Raw genomic sequence first — 15,908 nt, 5'->3', positions numbered from 1 at the left:
ACACACACACACACACACACACACACAGTCCTTCTTCCTGAGAAGGCGAGAATGGAGACACACACACACACACACAGTCCTTCTTCCTGAGAAGGTGAGAATGGACACACACACACACACACACACACACACACACAGTCCTTCCTGAGAAGGCGAGAATGGAGACACACACACACACACACAGTCCTTCTTCCTGAGAAGGCGAGAATGGAGACACACACACACACACACAGTCCTTCCTGACACACACACACACACACAAAGTCCTTCTTCCTGAGAAGGCGAGAATGGAGACACACACACACACACACACACACACACGGTCCTTCCTCCTTCTGAGGAGGTGGGAATGGAGCTGCTACCTATGGGCAGGAGTGGTGGTGATCTGGTTGAGGAAAGAAACAGTGGATTCAGTTCAAAGACAAAGCCAGCAAAGAGGCATGAAATAGTTCTAGCACTGGAAAGGCCCGCCTTGACAATCTGGAGATTTTCAGCTCCTGTGATCATCTTTCCTGGGGCAAGGGAGGGAACTCAAAGAACTGAAGCCTGTACTTGGTATCAAGAGCCCCAGGTTTCCTGCAGCCGACCTGGACCCAGGACCCCTGACACCCATATGGTGCCTCCCTACCATACCCGCCACCCCCCCATACCAGGAGTGATCCCTGAGCAGTCAAGAGCACAACTGGGTGTGGCCCCCAAACCAACAATAGAGAAAGAATGGAAAAAGGACTAAGAATTTCTTTCTTGGGTCCAGAGCGATAGCACAGCGGGTAAGGCACAATATCATCAGGTGTGGCCCCTGCCAAAACAAGCAAATTTAAATAAAGCAACCACAGTTCTTTTATCTTGAACTTTTTTTTTTATCTTGAACCCAACATTTCCTTTGTTGTTTACATTTCTGTGGGGTGGTTGTGCCACACACAGCAGTGATCAGGGACTATTTCTCAGGGATCACTTCTGGTGGTGCTTGGGGGATCATCTGGTGTCAGACAATCAAGCTAGATCAGGCAAGTGCACCGCAGCCTGTGCGATTCTCTCCAGTCTCTATTTTGCCCCTCTTCCCCCCACCACACACACACACACACACACACACACACACGCAAGCACACACATGCCTGTGTTTACAAAACTACAAAAAGTAAGATCCACCTGGCATCACAAAGGCCAAGATAAATGACAAGCTCCCAGCTAGAAGACCATGTGGTCAAAACACTGAAAGTTCTTCCTCTCTCAGATCAGGAACAAGACAAGGATGCCCACGCTCACTGCTTCTACTCAATACAGTACTGGAAGTCCTAGCAGATAAGGCCAGAGAAAGAAACAGCGTAGGCAAATCTTGGACATGTAAAACGTGCTGTTTCGTGATCCTGTGAGTTGAAAAAGATGTGCTCATACACAAATCCTGTTGGAACTAACAAACCAATCAGGTTGCAGGAGACAAATCCAACATAGAACAATCAGCCGTGTTTCTATACATTGGCAAATGTACAGAAAAGTACAAGAGGAAAACAGTCTCATTTACAGCAGCATCAAAGAGAAGAAAATTGGAAGAAACTCAATTAGGGAGATAAAAGACTGAGAGAACTACAGAACACTGACATCAGAGCCCAGGCAAGTAAACGAAGGCTGCATGCATGGCATGGAAGGCTCAGGTTACTAAAAATGTCCATTCTGGAACTGGAGAGGTAGTACAGCATCTAGGGCACTTGCTTTGAACAAGGCTGACTAGGTTTGATCCTTGGCAACCCATATGGTACAGAGATAGGAACAAGCCCTGAGCACTGCCAGGTGTGGCTCACAAACAAAACAAACAAATAAAAAATATCCGCCCTTGGCTGGAAATGGTACAGCAGGTAGGTGTTTGCAATTGTCCGTCTGTTCCCTTGAGCACCACCAGAAGGATGTTCCCTAAAACAGACACAAATGTCTATCCTATAGATCCAATCTCCTTCTGCCTCCACCGCGTCCCTCCCCAAAGTGCTAAAGGCATTTTGGTGGGTGCTGGGTTTGGGGGCCACACACAGTGCTCAGGATATCAAAACAGTGTCAGCCTCAGAGAAGAGCCCTTATCCTTCCATTTCCTTGATAGCAGATAGGGCCCCAATCACTGCTTTTTTCTTCTGGATGTCCTCTGAATCCCCTGCTCTCTGCCTATAGCTTCAACCAACCAAACCCAGTGGGCAAAGTGTTAAATGTGGGACCCCCTGGATATGGAGGGACAAGAGTATGTGCTGGGGGAAAGAATCCACATAAATGCAGACCCTCACTGTTCAAACCCATGCTTTTCAAGGGGCATAAAGATAAAGATAAAGATAAAGATGGATAAAGATGCTACTTCAGTAATTAGAAAGTCTTATGTTGGCATAAAAACTGCAGACAAGCCAATGAACATAGAACAGAGAGCCCAGAAATAAACCTATGCACATACAGTCAACTGATCTTCAGCAAAGTGTGCCAAGAACACAGCTGGGGGAAAGGACAGTCTCTAGAACAGATGGTGCTTGAACAATCCGGATGTCCGCAGGCTAATGAGTGAAACTGAACTCTTCAGGCCATGCACAAAAATCAACTCAAAATGAATTAAGAGACTTAAATGTCCGATTTGGTCCTGTAAAAGTCAGAGAAGAAAACAGGGGAAAAAGCTTTGTGCCACAGGTCTTGCAAAGAAATCCCACACATGACACCTCAAGCCAAGCAATGACAGCAAAGGGTTAAAAAAGTGAAATATGAGCAAAGAAGGAAACCACTTTTTCCTTTCTGCAGCTCAGCAGGGTGACTGGGGTTTGTTGTGTTGGCCCTAGCTCCCTTCACAAAGCACCAGGGGCCTTAAAGGCTCGCTCATGCAGCAGGAAGGGCTGGCAAGAATGCCCCAAGTTTGGGGCTGGAGCGACAGCACAGGGCAGGGCCTTTGCCTTGCATGCGGCCGATCTGGGTTGATCCGGGTTCGATTCCCAGTATCCCATATGGTCTCCTGAGCACCGCCAGGGGTAATTTCTAAGTGCAGAGCCAGGAGTGACCCTTGTGCATCGCTGTGTGTGACCCAAAAAGCCAAAAAAAAAAATGCTCCAAGTTCTTGGGTTTAGAGAGACAGTACTATGGGTAGGGTGTTTTGCCTTGCAAGCAGCTGATCAGGGACTGGATCCCCAGCCTCCCATCTGGTCCCTGTCGGATAGAATTCCTCAGTGCAGAGTCAAGATGAACCCCTGAGCATAGCTGGGTATGGCCCCTGACACCAGCCCCACCAAAAACCAAACAAACAAAAAAATTTGTTTAGTCAACAGTGGTCCAGAGCTCAGACTCCTCTGTGTGCTGCAGAGCAGAATCACCGGAGCCTGGACAGTGACCGGAGCCTGGACAGTGACCGGCAGATACAGGCAAGGGGCGGCCAAGATCTGGCCTGAAAGCCGGGAAATGAAGGCGGGTGCTGCCTCCTCACAAGCATGCAAAGGAGGTGACACTTTGGGGCTGGAGCGATAGCACAGCAGGTGGGGCATTTGCCTTGCACGCGGCCAACCCGGGTTTGATTCCCGGCATCCCATAGGATCCCCCGAGCACTGCCAGGAGTAATTCCTGAGTGCACGAGCCAGGAGTAACCCCTGTGCATTGCTGGGTGTGACCCTAAAAGCAAAAAAACAAAAACAGAAAGAATAGCAGTTGACACTTGGTGGGCTACAGGGAGTTGAGAGAATTGGGCGCCACTAGAGCTGAACTCTGGGTGGTTTTGGAGTTCTGGGGGGAAGAGGACCCAGGTTCAGGGAGCTACAGGTGCAGGGGCGAGTAGCCAAGCCTAACAGGAAGAGGGTCAGGGGGTGGGGAAAGGAGAGGAAGGAAGAGGGGCAGTGCGTGGGAAGCCGACTCTAACTTAGAGCCTCAGAAGTCCATCAGCTGTTCAGGAACTGACTGAATACATGGTGGAGGGAATCTGACCAGCAGAGGCATGCTAGCGCAGCTCTGATTTCCAGTTTCTCCAAGCCTCAGCCGCCCTGGGATGCAGGTAGCACCCTATGCCTCATTCTTCACAAAAAGAAGCTGAAGCCCTGGGGCTGGAGTGATAGCACAGCGGAGAGGGCATTTGCCTTGCACACAGCCGACCCGGGTTCGATTCCCAGCATCCCATATAGTCTCCTGAGCGCCACGAGGAAGAGTTCCTGAGTGCAGAGCCAGGAGTAGCCCCTGAGCATTGTCAGGTGTGACCCAAAAAGCTGGAAAAAAAAATCCAAAGCCCTGGGGAGAGAGACCCTTGGAGGGAGGTAAGGCACTAGCAGGACAGCAACCAACCTCGGTTTGATTCCGAGCACCACCAGGGGTCACTCCTGAGCACAGGGCCAGGACGAGCTCCTGAGCACTGCTGGTCCAATGAGCGCCCCCAAGGGAAAGATACTGAAGCCCCAAGACGGCGTAGATGGCGCAGGGCAGGCAGAAGAACAGAGTGACCCGGGGTATGCTTCACCATTCGGCTCCCCTGACCGACCTCCAGTCTGGCTTCCCCCTGCCCCATCCCCTGCCCAAAGCATCACACTATGTCCGCAGCTGTCCGGGCCCCAAACTCTCTAAAAGGGGGCCTCTTTATCCCCCAGGGTACAGGAATAGCTACCTAGCAAAGCCCAGTCTATGGTCCTTCATGGGGCGCAGAATCTCTGAGCTGAAAAGGACCCACGGTCTCCTTCCTACCAAGGAAACTGAGATTCCAGGGAGAAGAAGAAGCACTGGCCAGGATTCAGCCAGTCTCCATGCTTAATATGCCTCCTCTGAGCTGTCCCCCAGAGCTGACCCTGTGCTGGAGCCACGGGAGGGGCTTTCTCATAAAAGCAATCCAGGAAGAAGAAAACCCCAATTATGAATAATTTCCCCACCCAGGGAGAGCTGCTGTTAATAGTTTGTACTAATTCTTCCCAGTTTTTCAAGTACGTTCAAATGCCAGAGATTTAGATGCAAATGTCAGAAAGGAAGCTTTTTAAAAAATAGATTCAACTGGGTGCAGATCTATTTGATCTCTCCATAGGGAAGCTTTCTAAGCTTAAAATCAAAGAAGGAAATCACAGAGGCAAAAAGATCAATGTGAACAACTTCATATAAAGAAAAGAAGGGGGGTGGGGTGGGGTGGGGTGGAATTGTAAAAAGAGTTTCTGCCTGTCAAAATTCAAATCTGAGAGGAAGAAGCTTAGATACAATGTTACAACTGACAAACAGGCTAGGTCCCTATAAGCATATGAAATTAGCACAGTAGCACTGTCCTGTCCTTTTTTCATGATTTGCTCCAGCGGGCACCAGTAACAACTGCACTGTGAGAATTGTTGTTACTGTTTTTGGCATACTAAATACCGAATACGCAGCAACGGGGGAGCTTGCCAGGCTCTGCTGTGTGAGCGAGATACTCTCGGTAGCTTGCTGGGCTCTCCAAGAGGGGCGGAGGAATCGAACCCGGGTCAGCCACGTGCAGGGCAAATGCCCTACCCACTGTGCTAACGCTCCAGCCCTTATGAAATTAATGAAATGCAAAACACCTCGTACCTGTTAGGAAGGCTATTGTCAGGAGGGGGGTAAACCCAGAAGCCAGGGAGGTACCTCAAAGTGCTAGTGTGCAAGTTTTTCACGCAGAAGGTTCTGATTTGATCCTGGCATTGCATGGGCCCCTAAGCACCACAGTGGAGGAACCACCCCTCCCCCTGCCAGGTACTTTACCCTGAGTGGTCCCTGCGCTCCCTAAGGACAGCCCCAAAAGATGAAAGAGGAAGGAAGAATGAAAAAGTAGAGGGAGAAGAGAAAAATCCTAGATGTTCTGATGATGTCAGGGAGAATTCGGAGCCTGGAGCTTTGCTGGTGAGGATATACATGCTAGTATGGGAAACTAAACAGTGGTTTCCCTAAAACCCTAAAAATAGAATGCTCATGACTCTACCATTCCACTTCAGTGGATGCTTCTAAAAGAATTAGGAGCTGGGTCATGAACAGAGAGCCCTGTTTACAACAGGGCTGTTATATTGTTTTTTTGGGTCACACCTGGCAGTGGTCAGGGCTTACTGCTGGCCCTGCTCTCGGGGGTCACTCTGTGCTCCGGTGGCGCTTGGGGGAACCACATGGGGTGCCGGGTATCGAACCCAGATGAACCATGTGCAAGGTACGCGCCCTACCCTCCTGTCATGGCCCTGGCCCATACAGTAGTGTGAGTTACCAAGGATGACAGTGGAAATGGCCCCAGTGCCTTGCCGACACGCTGTGTGCATTCAGTGGGGGCTGGCCTGACCCGATGAAGGAAAACCGTTTTGACAGACTACACGGCACTAATGAACCTTGACAATATTATGCTAAGTGAAATAAATAAGCCATAACCAGAAAGACGGATGCGGGATGATGGTTTCCACTTGGATGAGGTCGGGGAGGGCCAAGAGCTGAGGCCGCAGAGATTAACCGGGAATCAGTTCCCGCCCTGGGAGTAAAAAAGAACTAAGCCCCAACAAATGAGGGCAACGTGGCGTGGCCTGAAGGGAGCCCACTGAGGCCAGTCCCCACCAGCACTAAGCCTCCGTGCAGAGAGGAGGAAAGGCAGCAATGGGGGTGGCTGGTGAGGCGTCTGGACCCCAATGTCCAGCACCTGCCTCGGACTCTGCCCACTCTGCCGGCCTGCGTAGGGAGTGGGCACAGGGTACTTACCAGGCCACATGCAGAGGGTGGGCAAAAGACTCCTCTCCAAAAGGCCCAGACCTGTAACAGCGTTTTTCAGCCTTTTCCAGCCGCGACTCACCTCCTGAGCCCCCTGTTCTCTGCTGTGCCCTCCACATTTACTGAATTTCATCTGTGACTCACTGGAACATGGTTGGTGGGAACACGGGCCCCCATTAGGAAACTGCTTAAACAAGACTATGTTCCAGGCACTGCTTTGAGAACAATGAGTGGAACTGGAAGCAACAGATCTGTTTTATATTCAAATATAAGATTTTTCTAATAATTGTCCTGCTACCTTAATCTTTGGACCAGTTGCTATTTAAAAAAAAGGAAAGAAGCCCCCCAGCACCATCTTTACAGCACACAGCCACAGAGAAGAAAGGCCGCGGGAGGGCTGGGGGGGGGCGGCCTCCACAGCTCCCGGAGAATGCACCAGGTCCCGAAGAGAGCCGAGATCCCCAGAAAGTCCTAGATGGGGTAGGTGCCAAATCCCGCCTCCTCCAGATGGAACCCTGGTGACCACGAGCCTCTACAAGCATAGCTCGAGTATGCGGGAACCAGGACTTTTACTCCAAACCTCGCGGCCGCGTATGCAAGGTGATCAATGGAAAGTAAATTGTCCAACTTTTCTCCCTGAAAACCAGGCTTAACTCTTATACAGGTCACAACACCCAATGGGAGAGAGAGAACAAAAGGGAATGCCCTGCTACAGAGGCAGGGTGGGATGGGGGGGGGGTTGGGGGGGGGAGGGATACTGGGATCCGAGGTGGTCGGAAATGGTCACTGGTGGAGGGATGGGTATTCAAAATAAATAAATTAATTTTTTAAAAAAGGAAAGAAAAAGGTCGACTATTTTTAGTTAGGGTCCACTTCTAAGGGAACCTAACTAAACTCACCATTTGGGGTGGGGTGGGGGCAGACCTAGCTGTGTTCAGGGGTCAACTCGGGCTCTGCACTCAGGAATTACTCTTGGCAGTGCTTGGAGAGTGATATGGGAAGCCAGGGATTGAACCTGGGCCGACTACATGATAGCCAAGTGCCCTACCCACTGTTCTATCTCTCCGGCTCCTAAACTCACTATTTTAAATCCTCATTTTGGTTCTTTTCCTTTCCTTCCTTCCTTCTTTCTTTTACTTTTTCTTTCTTGTCACACCTGGTGGTGCTCAGTGTCTATTCCTGGCTCAGGACTAGCTGGGGGCACTTCTTTGGGGGTGCCAAAAGTGGAACCTGGATTTCCAGCTTGCAAAGCATGAGCTCCAGCCCATAAAGCTATTTTCCCCCAGCCCTCCATTTGATTTTTTCCTAAAATACTTCCATGACAATGAAACGTGTCCTTCAAGTAAAAGTAGGTCTCCCACTGGAAATGGTCAAGAGTATATGCAGGCCAGAGAGCCGGCCCAGAGGGCCGAGGACAGGTTCCACATGCAGGAAGCCTAGACTGCCTGCTGAGCACAACACTGAGAGTAGCCAACTGCACACCAAACTGCTAGCTATGGCCCCAAACCAGAAAACAAGAGAGTGTATGAACTCAGGGATGCTAGAGTTTGGAGGACTCGGGTTCCACTTCTCCCTTTCTAAGTAAATTACTGGCATTGGAACAGTCTCTCTCCGTCTCAGTTTTGTCATCTAGAATTGAGCAAAGACTAGCACCACAGGACCTATGGCACTGTAGCACTGTAGCACTGTCCTGCTGTTCACTGATTTGCTCAAGTGGGCACCAGTAACATCTCCATTGTGAGACTTGTTGTTACTGTTTTTGGCATATCGAATATGCCACGGGGGGCTTGCCAGGTTCTGCCACGTGGCTGGGATACTCTCAGTAGCTTGCCGGGCTCTCCGAGAGGGAGGGAGCAATCGAACCCGGGTCAGCCAAGTGCAAGGCAAATGCCCTACCCGGCAGAACCAGTAACTAGATTTAAAAGACAGTTAGTGGTCACTGTAATGTTGATGATGCCACTTCAGGAGGGAAGGAAGTGGAGGAGAATGATTAAAAAAAGGGTGGGGGGTGGAGAGGAGAAAATGTGGCCCGCTCTGTGCCCAGACTGGCCTGCCCAAGGCAGGAGACTCAGTGCGCGTGACTAGCAGCAGACCAGTTTGTCAATTCTATGAAGCTAGCTCAGCCCGGCCCTGGCGGGAAGGGAACTCAGACCTAGTCCTGCTCCAACCCACCAGCCTCTCTGTAAAGGGCCCTGTAGCTCCCAAAGCAGAGGTGGGTGTCACAGAGAAGGGACTATTTCTGACCTCAAGGAGCTAATTTCCTGTCACTATTTCTGAGCTCTCCCTGTGGGAGGAGGGCGAGAACTGCCACTGGAACGGAGCATCATAGACAAGCATTCAGAGGGCACCGGCTGACCCGCCCCCTACAGAACAATCAAATCTTGGGCACACCAAACGCAGGCAGGCGGTGCAGTGGATCCAAGCTCTCCCCAGCCTCCAGCTTCAAGGGTCAAGCCAGCTGTGGGGTGATGGAAAAACCAAGGGCACAAACTCTTGCAGCTGCACATGGGTTTTGCTCTTTGTCCCTTATCTGCCTTCCCCTTCTGCCCGGTTCTATTTAGTGACTTCGTAATGACGGTGCAAATAATAACAGTGGCTGAGAAGTCTCGTGGGATCTGCTCATTAAACCCTAACCATAATTCTAGGCAGCAGGGCACCATAGGACAAGCAAGCAAGGATTCTTTTCTCTTTTTTTTTGGGGGGGGGGGGGTCACACCCAGCGATACTCAGGGGTTACTCCTGGCTCTGCACTCAGGAATCTCTCCTGGTGGCGCTCAGGGGACCATATGGGATGCTGGGAATTGAACCTGGGTTGGCCGTGTACAAGGCAAACACCCTAACCTGCTGTACTATCGCTCCAGGTCCAAGTAAGCAAGGATTCTTGGAGAGAAGTAGGCTGTTCCAGGCCTCAGCTCTTTTACTCAGGGGCCTGGCACAGGGAATTCCAGGCCTCCTTCCACCACTGCCTCGCCCTCTCTCCAGAGGAGCTTGGAGATTGTTTCTGGGTGTAGCTCCCTGGCTCAAAAATAAATACAGTCCTGAGGCTTACATTCTAGAACTGAATCATGCATCCCAAGGTTCTGATGAAGAAACTGTTTCAGGGGCCAGAGAGATGGTACAGCGGGGTGCCTGCCTAGCGTACAGTCAACCCAAGGTTTGATTCCAGCCATTGTATAGGGACCCCTGAGCACAGCCGGGAATGATCTGTGAACAGAGGCAGGGGTAATCCCTGAGAACAGCCAGGTCTGCCCACGCCAAAAAAGAAAGGGGGTAAGAAACTTTATTTCACCTTTGAGGGTTGGGGGGAGGATGTTAAGTAGTTTTTCTTTTTCATTCTGTGATTTTCCTAAATCACTAGGGCAATGAAAAAAAACTGGGCCAGCTAGGAGGCACTTCCCTGCATCCCCAGTAGGGGGCGGCACAGCACTCAGCACGCTGCAGGAGGTCCCCTGTCCCCGTCTTGCTGACCTAACCCAAGTCTAAGAGGACCGGACAAGGACACAGGCATAGCTGCATTACTCTCCTCTGTGCCCTTCCGGTGAAGGCTCCCTCAAATCAGCTAGATTGGGAGTTCTGGTATCAAGGTTTGGGTACTGAGGATCGTTTCCCTGAGCAGGGCTATGCGTCATATATGTGTGGATTAGAGCTCCCTTTCAGTTCTCAGACTAGAGTTTGAGATGTGGCAACATCTTTATCTATGTAGGCATTGAGTTACTTCAAAGTCCCAAGCATATATACTGCTTAGGCAACCTCACATTCCAGGGGAGCGGGCACTTATCTAAGGAGAGATTCATCTCTCGATAATCGGTTTCAAAATTAGCAAAAGTCTAAAGTCCTGCAGGGAAGAAAGACATTGAAACCATTCAGCAAGTTGAGCTTCACTGGCAATTCTGATGCAAGTAATGTTCAGATTGCCAAGTGAAGAAACACTACTTATTTATTAAAAAGGTAAAGGTAAAGGCCCTCCCGTTGATCGTCGATTTGCTCGAGCGGGCCCAGTAACGTCTCCATTGGAGACTTTGTTGTTACTGTGTCTGGCATATCGAATACTCTCGGTAGCTTGCCAGGCTCTCCGAGAGGGGCGGAGGAATCGAACTCGGGTCGGCCATGTTGGCCGCTTGTAAGGCGAACGCCCTACCCGCTGTGCTATAATTTATTGGGTCCGGGGGCCCACCTAGAGTGCTTACTCCTGGCTCTACACCCACGGATTACTCCTGAAAAAGTTTGGGGGAACCTCCTGGGGTGCCAGAGATTGAATCCTGGTTGACTGTGTGCAAGGCATGAGCCTTAGCTGTTTTTGTGTATCTCTCTGGCCCAAGAATCCCTATATACAAGACAACAGAGATGTGGTTCAAGTGGTAGAGCACATGCCTTGCATGTGTGAGGCCTGGGAGGGGATCCTCAGCACACAGGGCTCCCTACCCATCACCACCCATGATCTTGGGAGCCCACCAGCACCCAAAACAATTATAAAATGGAACGTCTACTCTAGTGATCCACGCATAATTCCACTTTCAGTTACTTTGCATCTCCCTTAAGTTCTAAATCTATTTCAGACCCTGCAGACCCAGCAAATGCCATGAAGGCAGGAGCGGTGAGTGTCCAGTTGTATCCCCTAATGTGTCTGTGGGGTAAACACTTAAATGACCACCAGTGCAGAAGCCCAGACTGACCCCTTTAGACTGTCAAAAGGGAGAGACTCTTCAGAGTGTGTCCATGTCCCTAAATCCCTTGAGAAGATCGGGGCTCTCTCTAGGACCAGAGTGGCTGTGCCCTGGGGCAGTGGCAAGGAGTTCAGCAAGTGTCCCCAGAGAGCCTGAAGCCCAAACCATGGGCACATTTCTCAGTTGCCAGGCTCCAACGTCACCAGCCAGGTTCACTTGCATTTCACTGGGCAGGAGGGGGTCAAGCAGAGAGCCAACAACTTCAGAGCAGAGCTGTGGGAAGGCAGCCAGACCCCAGTGGAGGGACAGGCGGGTCACCTCAATACTCCTGAGGCTGGTGCCACCCAGAGCCGCACAGCTGTGCGCCTTCCCTGCACCTTGCAAAGGAGGAAAGGGGCTCTCACCCGTGGTTCTGTGTCAATGAGAACACATGCTAAATAGTTACTTTTCCAGTCCTGTGGGCAGCCGCCATCTCATTTAAATAACCTTGTGATCAAAAGTAACAAAGCCAGGGGTTGGAGAGATAGTACAGGGATTAAGGTGTTTGCTTGAATGAAAGATGACCTTGGTTTGATCCCCAGCACCACATGGTCCCCCAAGTTCCACTGGGAGTGACCAAAGCACAAAGTGACCAAGCCCCAAACCAGGAGTAACCATTGAGCAGCCAGATGTGGTCCAAAAAAGAAGAAAAAAAAGGAAATAAGAGACAAAGCCAAGCTGATAGCCCAAACTTAGTTCCATAGCAGATAAACATCTATTCCCTTTCATGTATAGAAAAAAATTGCTGTTGGGGGAGAAAAAATGTGTGCAGAAAAGTACCTAATGTTCTGGTACATGCAGGGCAGAGAAAAGGAACAAATGAAAAGCATCCACTTGTACTTTCACAGATTTTCTTTGGCTAACACTGGTTTTCTCCAGGAAGTACCAAAGGGCACAAGAGTGGGTAGGAGATGTTTTACTGGTCTGAGATCTTTTTTGGTGGTTGTTTATTTGGGGGGGGAGGGGTTACATTTTTAAAAAAATGTATTTTATTTATTTTGGCTTTGAGCTACACCAGGTCATGCTCAGGGCTTACTCCTGGCTCTGTGCTCAGGGATTACTCCTGGCAGGACTGGGGGGACCATATAAGGTTGGGGGAAGGTTGGCCACATGAAAGGGCAAGTGCCTTACCCTTCCTTTTTGCCTTTTAAACCTTATCTCTGTTTACCGGATCAAATCGAATCACAGATTTAAAAATTCATTTTCACCCAGTGTTTACTTAGCATATGCCAGGCACTCTGCTAGATGTTGTTCTCAAGAGCTGGGTGAGCAGGAGTGGAAACAGATTTTAAAGTAAATCATTACCTTGCAGCTCCAGAAGTAAGTTACAGAAGCGTGGAGGAGGGCCACCAGCCTCACAGCAATGGGAAAGGAGAGAAGCAGATAAGGTTTCCCTCCAGGAAGTCCTTTCTAGGTCAAGTCTAAGAGAGTAAGTCAAGTCTAACTGGCTGCAGGCATTTGTGCAGGGATGCCAGGAGCGCATCCTGTCCCAAGAACTGGAGCTCCAAAGAACACCTAACTACTAACACCAGTTCTGAATGTGGGCAAAACAGTGCAGAGCAACGGGGGTAGGAGAGGTGTGTGTGTGTGGCCTGAAAATGTTCTGTGCTCTACTGGACCCGCTCTCCTACAACCCTTCCACGTTCACCCAAACCCATCACGGTGCGAAAGGAACGCAAAGTGCGGACATTTATCAAGTGGGCACAAGACTGCCTGGCACAAAGTGTCCGATAAATGCAGAAGTCAAACGAAGCCTGGCAGCAAGGTAAAAAGATTTGCAAACACTTTCTTCCCAGCCAATTTCCAGCGCCCCTGTGATCTCTGCGGACCAGGCCTTATCGGACCTCGGGTTTGGGTTTTTTTTTTTTTTCTCCGCGATACAACGTTACTAGGACACCGAGTGGAATAAAAGCCGCTCCTTTGACCTGTCACGACTTGAGACGCAAAACGTCCTTTGGCCCTCGATTTCCTCGATATGGAAACTACAGCCGCAACGTTCGAGCCTCCTCCTGGCAAGTCTCGAACCGGCGATCCGGAATCCGGATCTGCCGCACTTTTTTGGGTCTGGAGCCCAAGAGCCGGGCGCGGCGAGCAGGTGCCCCCTGCGCGGGGTGCCCGCGTGCAGGCAGGTGCCCGCGGAGGGGTGGCACCGTCTTTCCGCGCTGTCTCGCCCCGACCCGCAGGCCCGGGGCCTCCCAGGCCACTGCCTCGCTTGCGGCCTCCCGGGTACACCGTGCCCGGCCCGATCCCACCCGCCAAGCTGCCCAGAGCGCCTGCCCTGCGCGCCGGTGCCCGGTGCCCACGCCGTGACAAGAGCGCGCGGCCCCTCCTTGCCCGCCCCGGGGAGGGAGGCAGGTTTCCTGGAGGCGAGGCGCACGCCGCGAGCCGCAGCAGCTCACCAGTTTCCCGAGCCCACGATGCACACTTTGAGGGGCGCCGCGGCCATGGCCAGGCTGGAACGCAGCTGCTCGGCCAGCCGCCTCGCGTCCCTCCACCCGCTCGGCCTTAACCCGCAGCGGCGCCGGGCGCCCCGCCCCTCCCGCCTCTCCGCCAATGGCAGCGGCCGCCCCCGCCCGGGAGCCCCGGGCTACAGCTGACAGCCCGGGAGGCTCCGCCCCCGCTCCTCCCGAGATGCTCTGCGCGCGCCGGACCCCGCGGACGGCCTGGGCCCGGCTGGGTCCCCGCCCCCAAACCTGCCGCAAAGCAGGCCGGGACTTGAAGTCCGGCCGCCAGGCGCCCGGTGGCCCCCGCGGGCGCCTAGCGCGCCACGTGCTGCCCAGGCTGCTTGCGCAATGTTTGGCTTTGCCCCAGCGGAGGGAACTGGCTGAGCCCGGGTCCCCACTGGCACCCCCGCGCATGCCCTTCTCACCGCAAGGCATCCTTGAACTTTTTTTTAGCGAACTTGAGAGTTTCTGAGACCTCTGGGACTTCACAGTAGAGAGACCCCGGGCGCTTTTAAGGTTCAGTGAGACCTGGGTGCCTCGGTATCTCCCTTGCCACACTTTGGGCAGGATCTGCCGCCTCCTTGCCCTTCCCCCGGGTACCAGGAGAGTTCGTGGCTGTGAGACTGCTTCCAACCTCGTCCAGATACCTAGAATGTGCTTTCTTCGTTCTGTGTGACCGGGCTGGATGCTGTGGGAAGAATAAGGTCAACAGCCCGTTAGTACTCCCCTTTCATTGCACTAAAGTCTCTCTCTTTTTTTTAATTCAGAGGTGAATGTGATTACGAACTCAAAATCGAGTCAGAAAAATAATAGTGGAAACCAAAGAAGCAGATTCCACTGTTACTAGAAAAATAGGCCTATTTGTCTTCTTTTCCTAGTATAAAGAATTTATCTAAGTTACTTAACGCTGTTTGCTGAAGGAAGAACTTAGATTGGATGATACATGTTTAAGTCGTTGGGCCCAGTGAAGGCTCTGTTCTCACTTATTTGTTCCAATCAGTTACCTACCCAGGGATGAAGCTGAAGACAGACTAATTATGCCTTATTATTATTATTTTCTTGCATCTGTGTGACATAACTGATTTGTCCAACTAAACAATGAACTCGTATACTTGGGTCTACATGCATTAACAAAGATTTGCACTAAACGATGAACCCATTTTTAGCCTTCGGAAGTCAAAAAGGCTTCTTTCTCATCTGGAGACTTCCATCATTCCTGTCCCATGCCTGGTGCTTATAGATCAACTGCTGTGTTTTCTCCCCCCACCCTCCCCAGGAGTCAGTGAGTAGTTCTTTATTTTCACAAAGACAAAGAGAGTCCAAAAAGAGGAAGCCCGCGGGCAAGATCTTAAGAGTATAAAGAGAATGCTTAAGGTGCGGTTTCCTTTCTGCTAGTTCAGCTACAAACACTAAATATATTGTGATAGACAAGTAGAGGGAAACTGGGAAACTGGGACAGGAAGGGAGGAGATAAATACAGAACACAGGTTGTGGGTTGGGTAGCGAGCAGAGTTGTTACTCTGTATACCCTTTTGCCGATAGTGCCAACATTTGGGGGGAGATGGGGAGAAGCTACAGTGTTGACTGGGAGTGGGGGTGGGGAAGTGCGTTTTGAGACAGTGCCTCTTTGCCGGTGTCCCGCCTTGGTTGTCTAAGAGACAGCACTGATGACATTGGCCTGCTGCATGTCACCTTCCCGATGAGGGATGGGCAGCCAGCAAGACAAAGAATGAACCAGTTTTGTGATAGGACAGTGCCAACTCTGCAGGGCTTGGAGACACCATGGTGCGTCTAATTTGCTGCCTGGAGACAGTATCTATGACAGCAGGAATGGTGTAGGCAAGTATCATGGCAGAACATCCCTGGCAGCTGGCAGAAGCCAAACACTTTAGAAACAGCCCAGGAATCTGAGCTAGGTCACTGAGTTCACCCCATACGTTGCTCTTCTTTTTCTTCTCTTCCTCCTCCTCCTCCTCCTCCTCCTCCTTGGCCCTCACTGGTGATTCTCGGCCAACGAGGCCGGCAAAGTCAAGGCCACAGCCCAAGAGTGTGACACCGCTCAAGCCCTGTATTGCCAGGGATATCTGGGTCACCTCCTGGT

General features: G+C 51.2%; 1 protein-coding gene across 1 annotated transcript in view; it reads right to left on the bottom strand.

Annotated features, from left to right (window-relative positions):
* Nucleotides 1-13,832, bottom strand: part of GPD1L (glycerol-3-phosphate dehydrogenase 1 like) — a 42,457-nt gene extending 28,625 nt beyond the window's left edge. The window contains exon 1 of the mRNA XM_056129579.1: nt 13,763-13,832. Within this exon, the coding sequence (XP_055985554.1) occupies nt 13,763-13,809 (47 nt within the window). The 5' untranslated portion in view covers nt 13,810-13,832. The remainder of the gene's footprint in view (nt 1-13,762) is intronic.
* Nucleotides 13,833-15,908: the final 2,076 nt, after the last annotated feature.

This window comes from Sorex fumeus, unplaced genomic scaffold, assembly GCF_029834395.1.
Source record: "Sorex fumeus unplaced genomic scaffold, SorFum_2.1 ptg000072l, whole genome shotgun sequence".
In the NCBI taxonomy this organism is placed as follows: domain Eukaryota; kingdom Metazoa; phylum Chordata; class Mammalia; order Eulipotyphla; family Soricidae; genus Sorex; species Sorex fumeus.
Note: the sequence above shows the minus strand (reverse complement) of the source record. Positions and strands in the feature narration are given on the sequence as shown.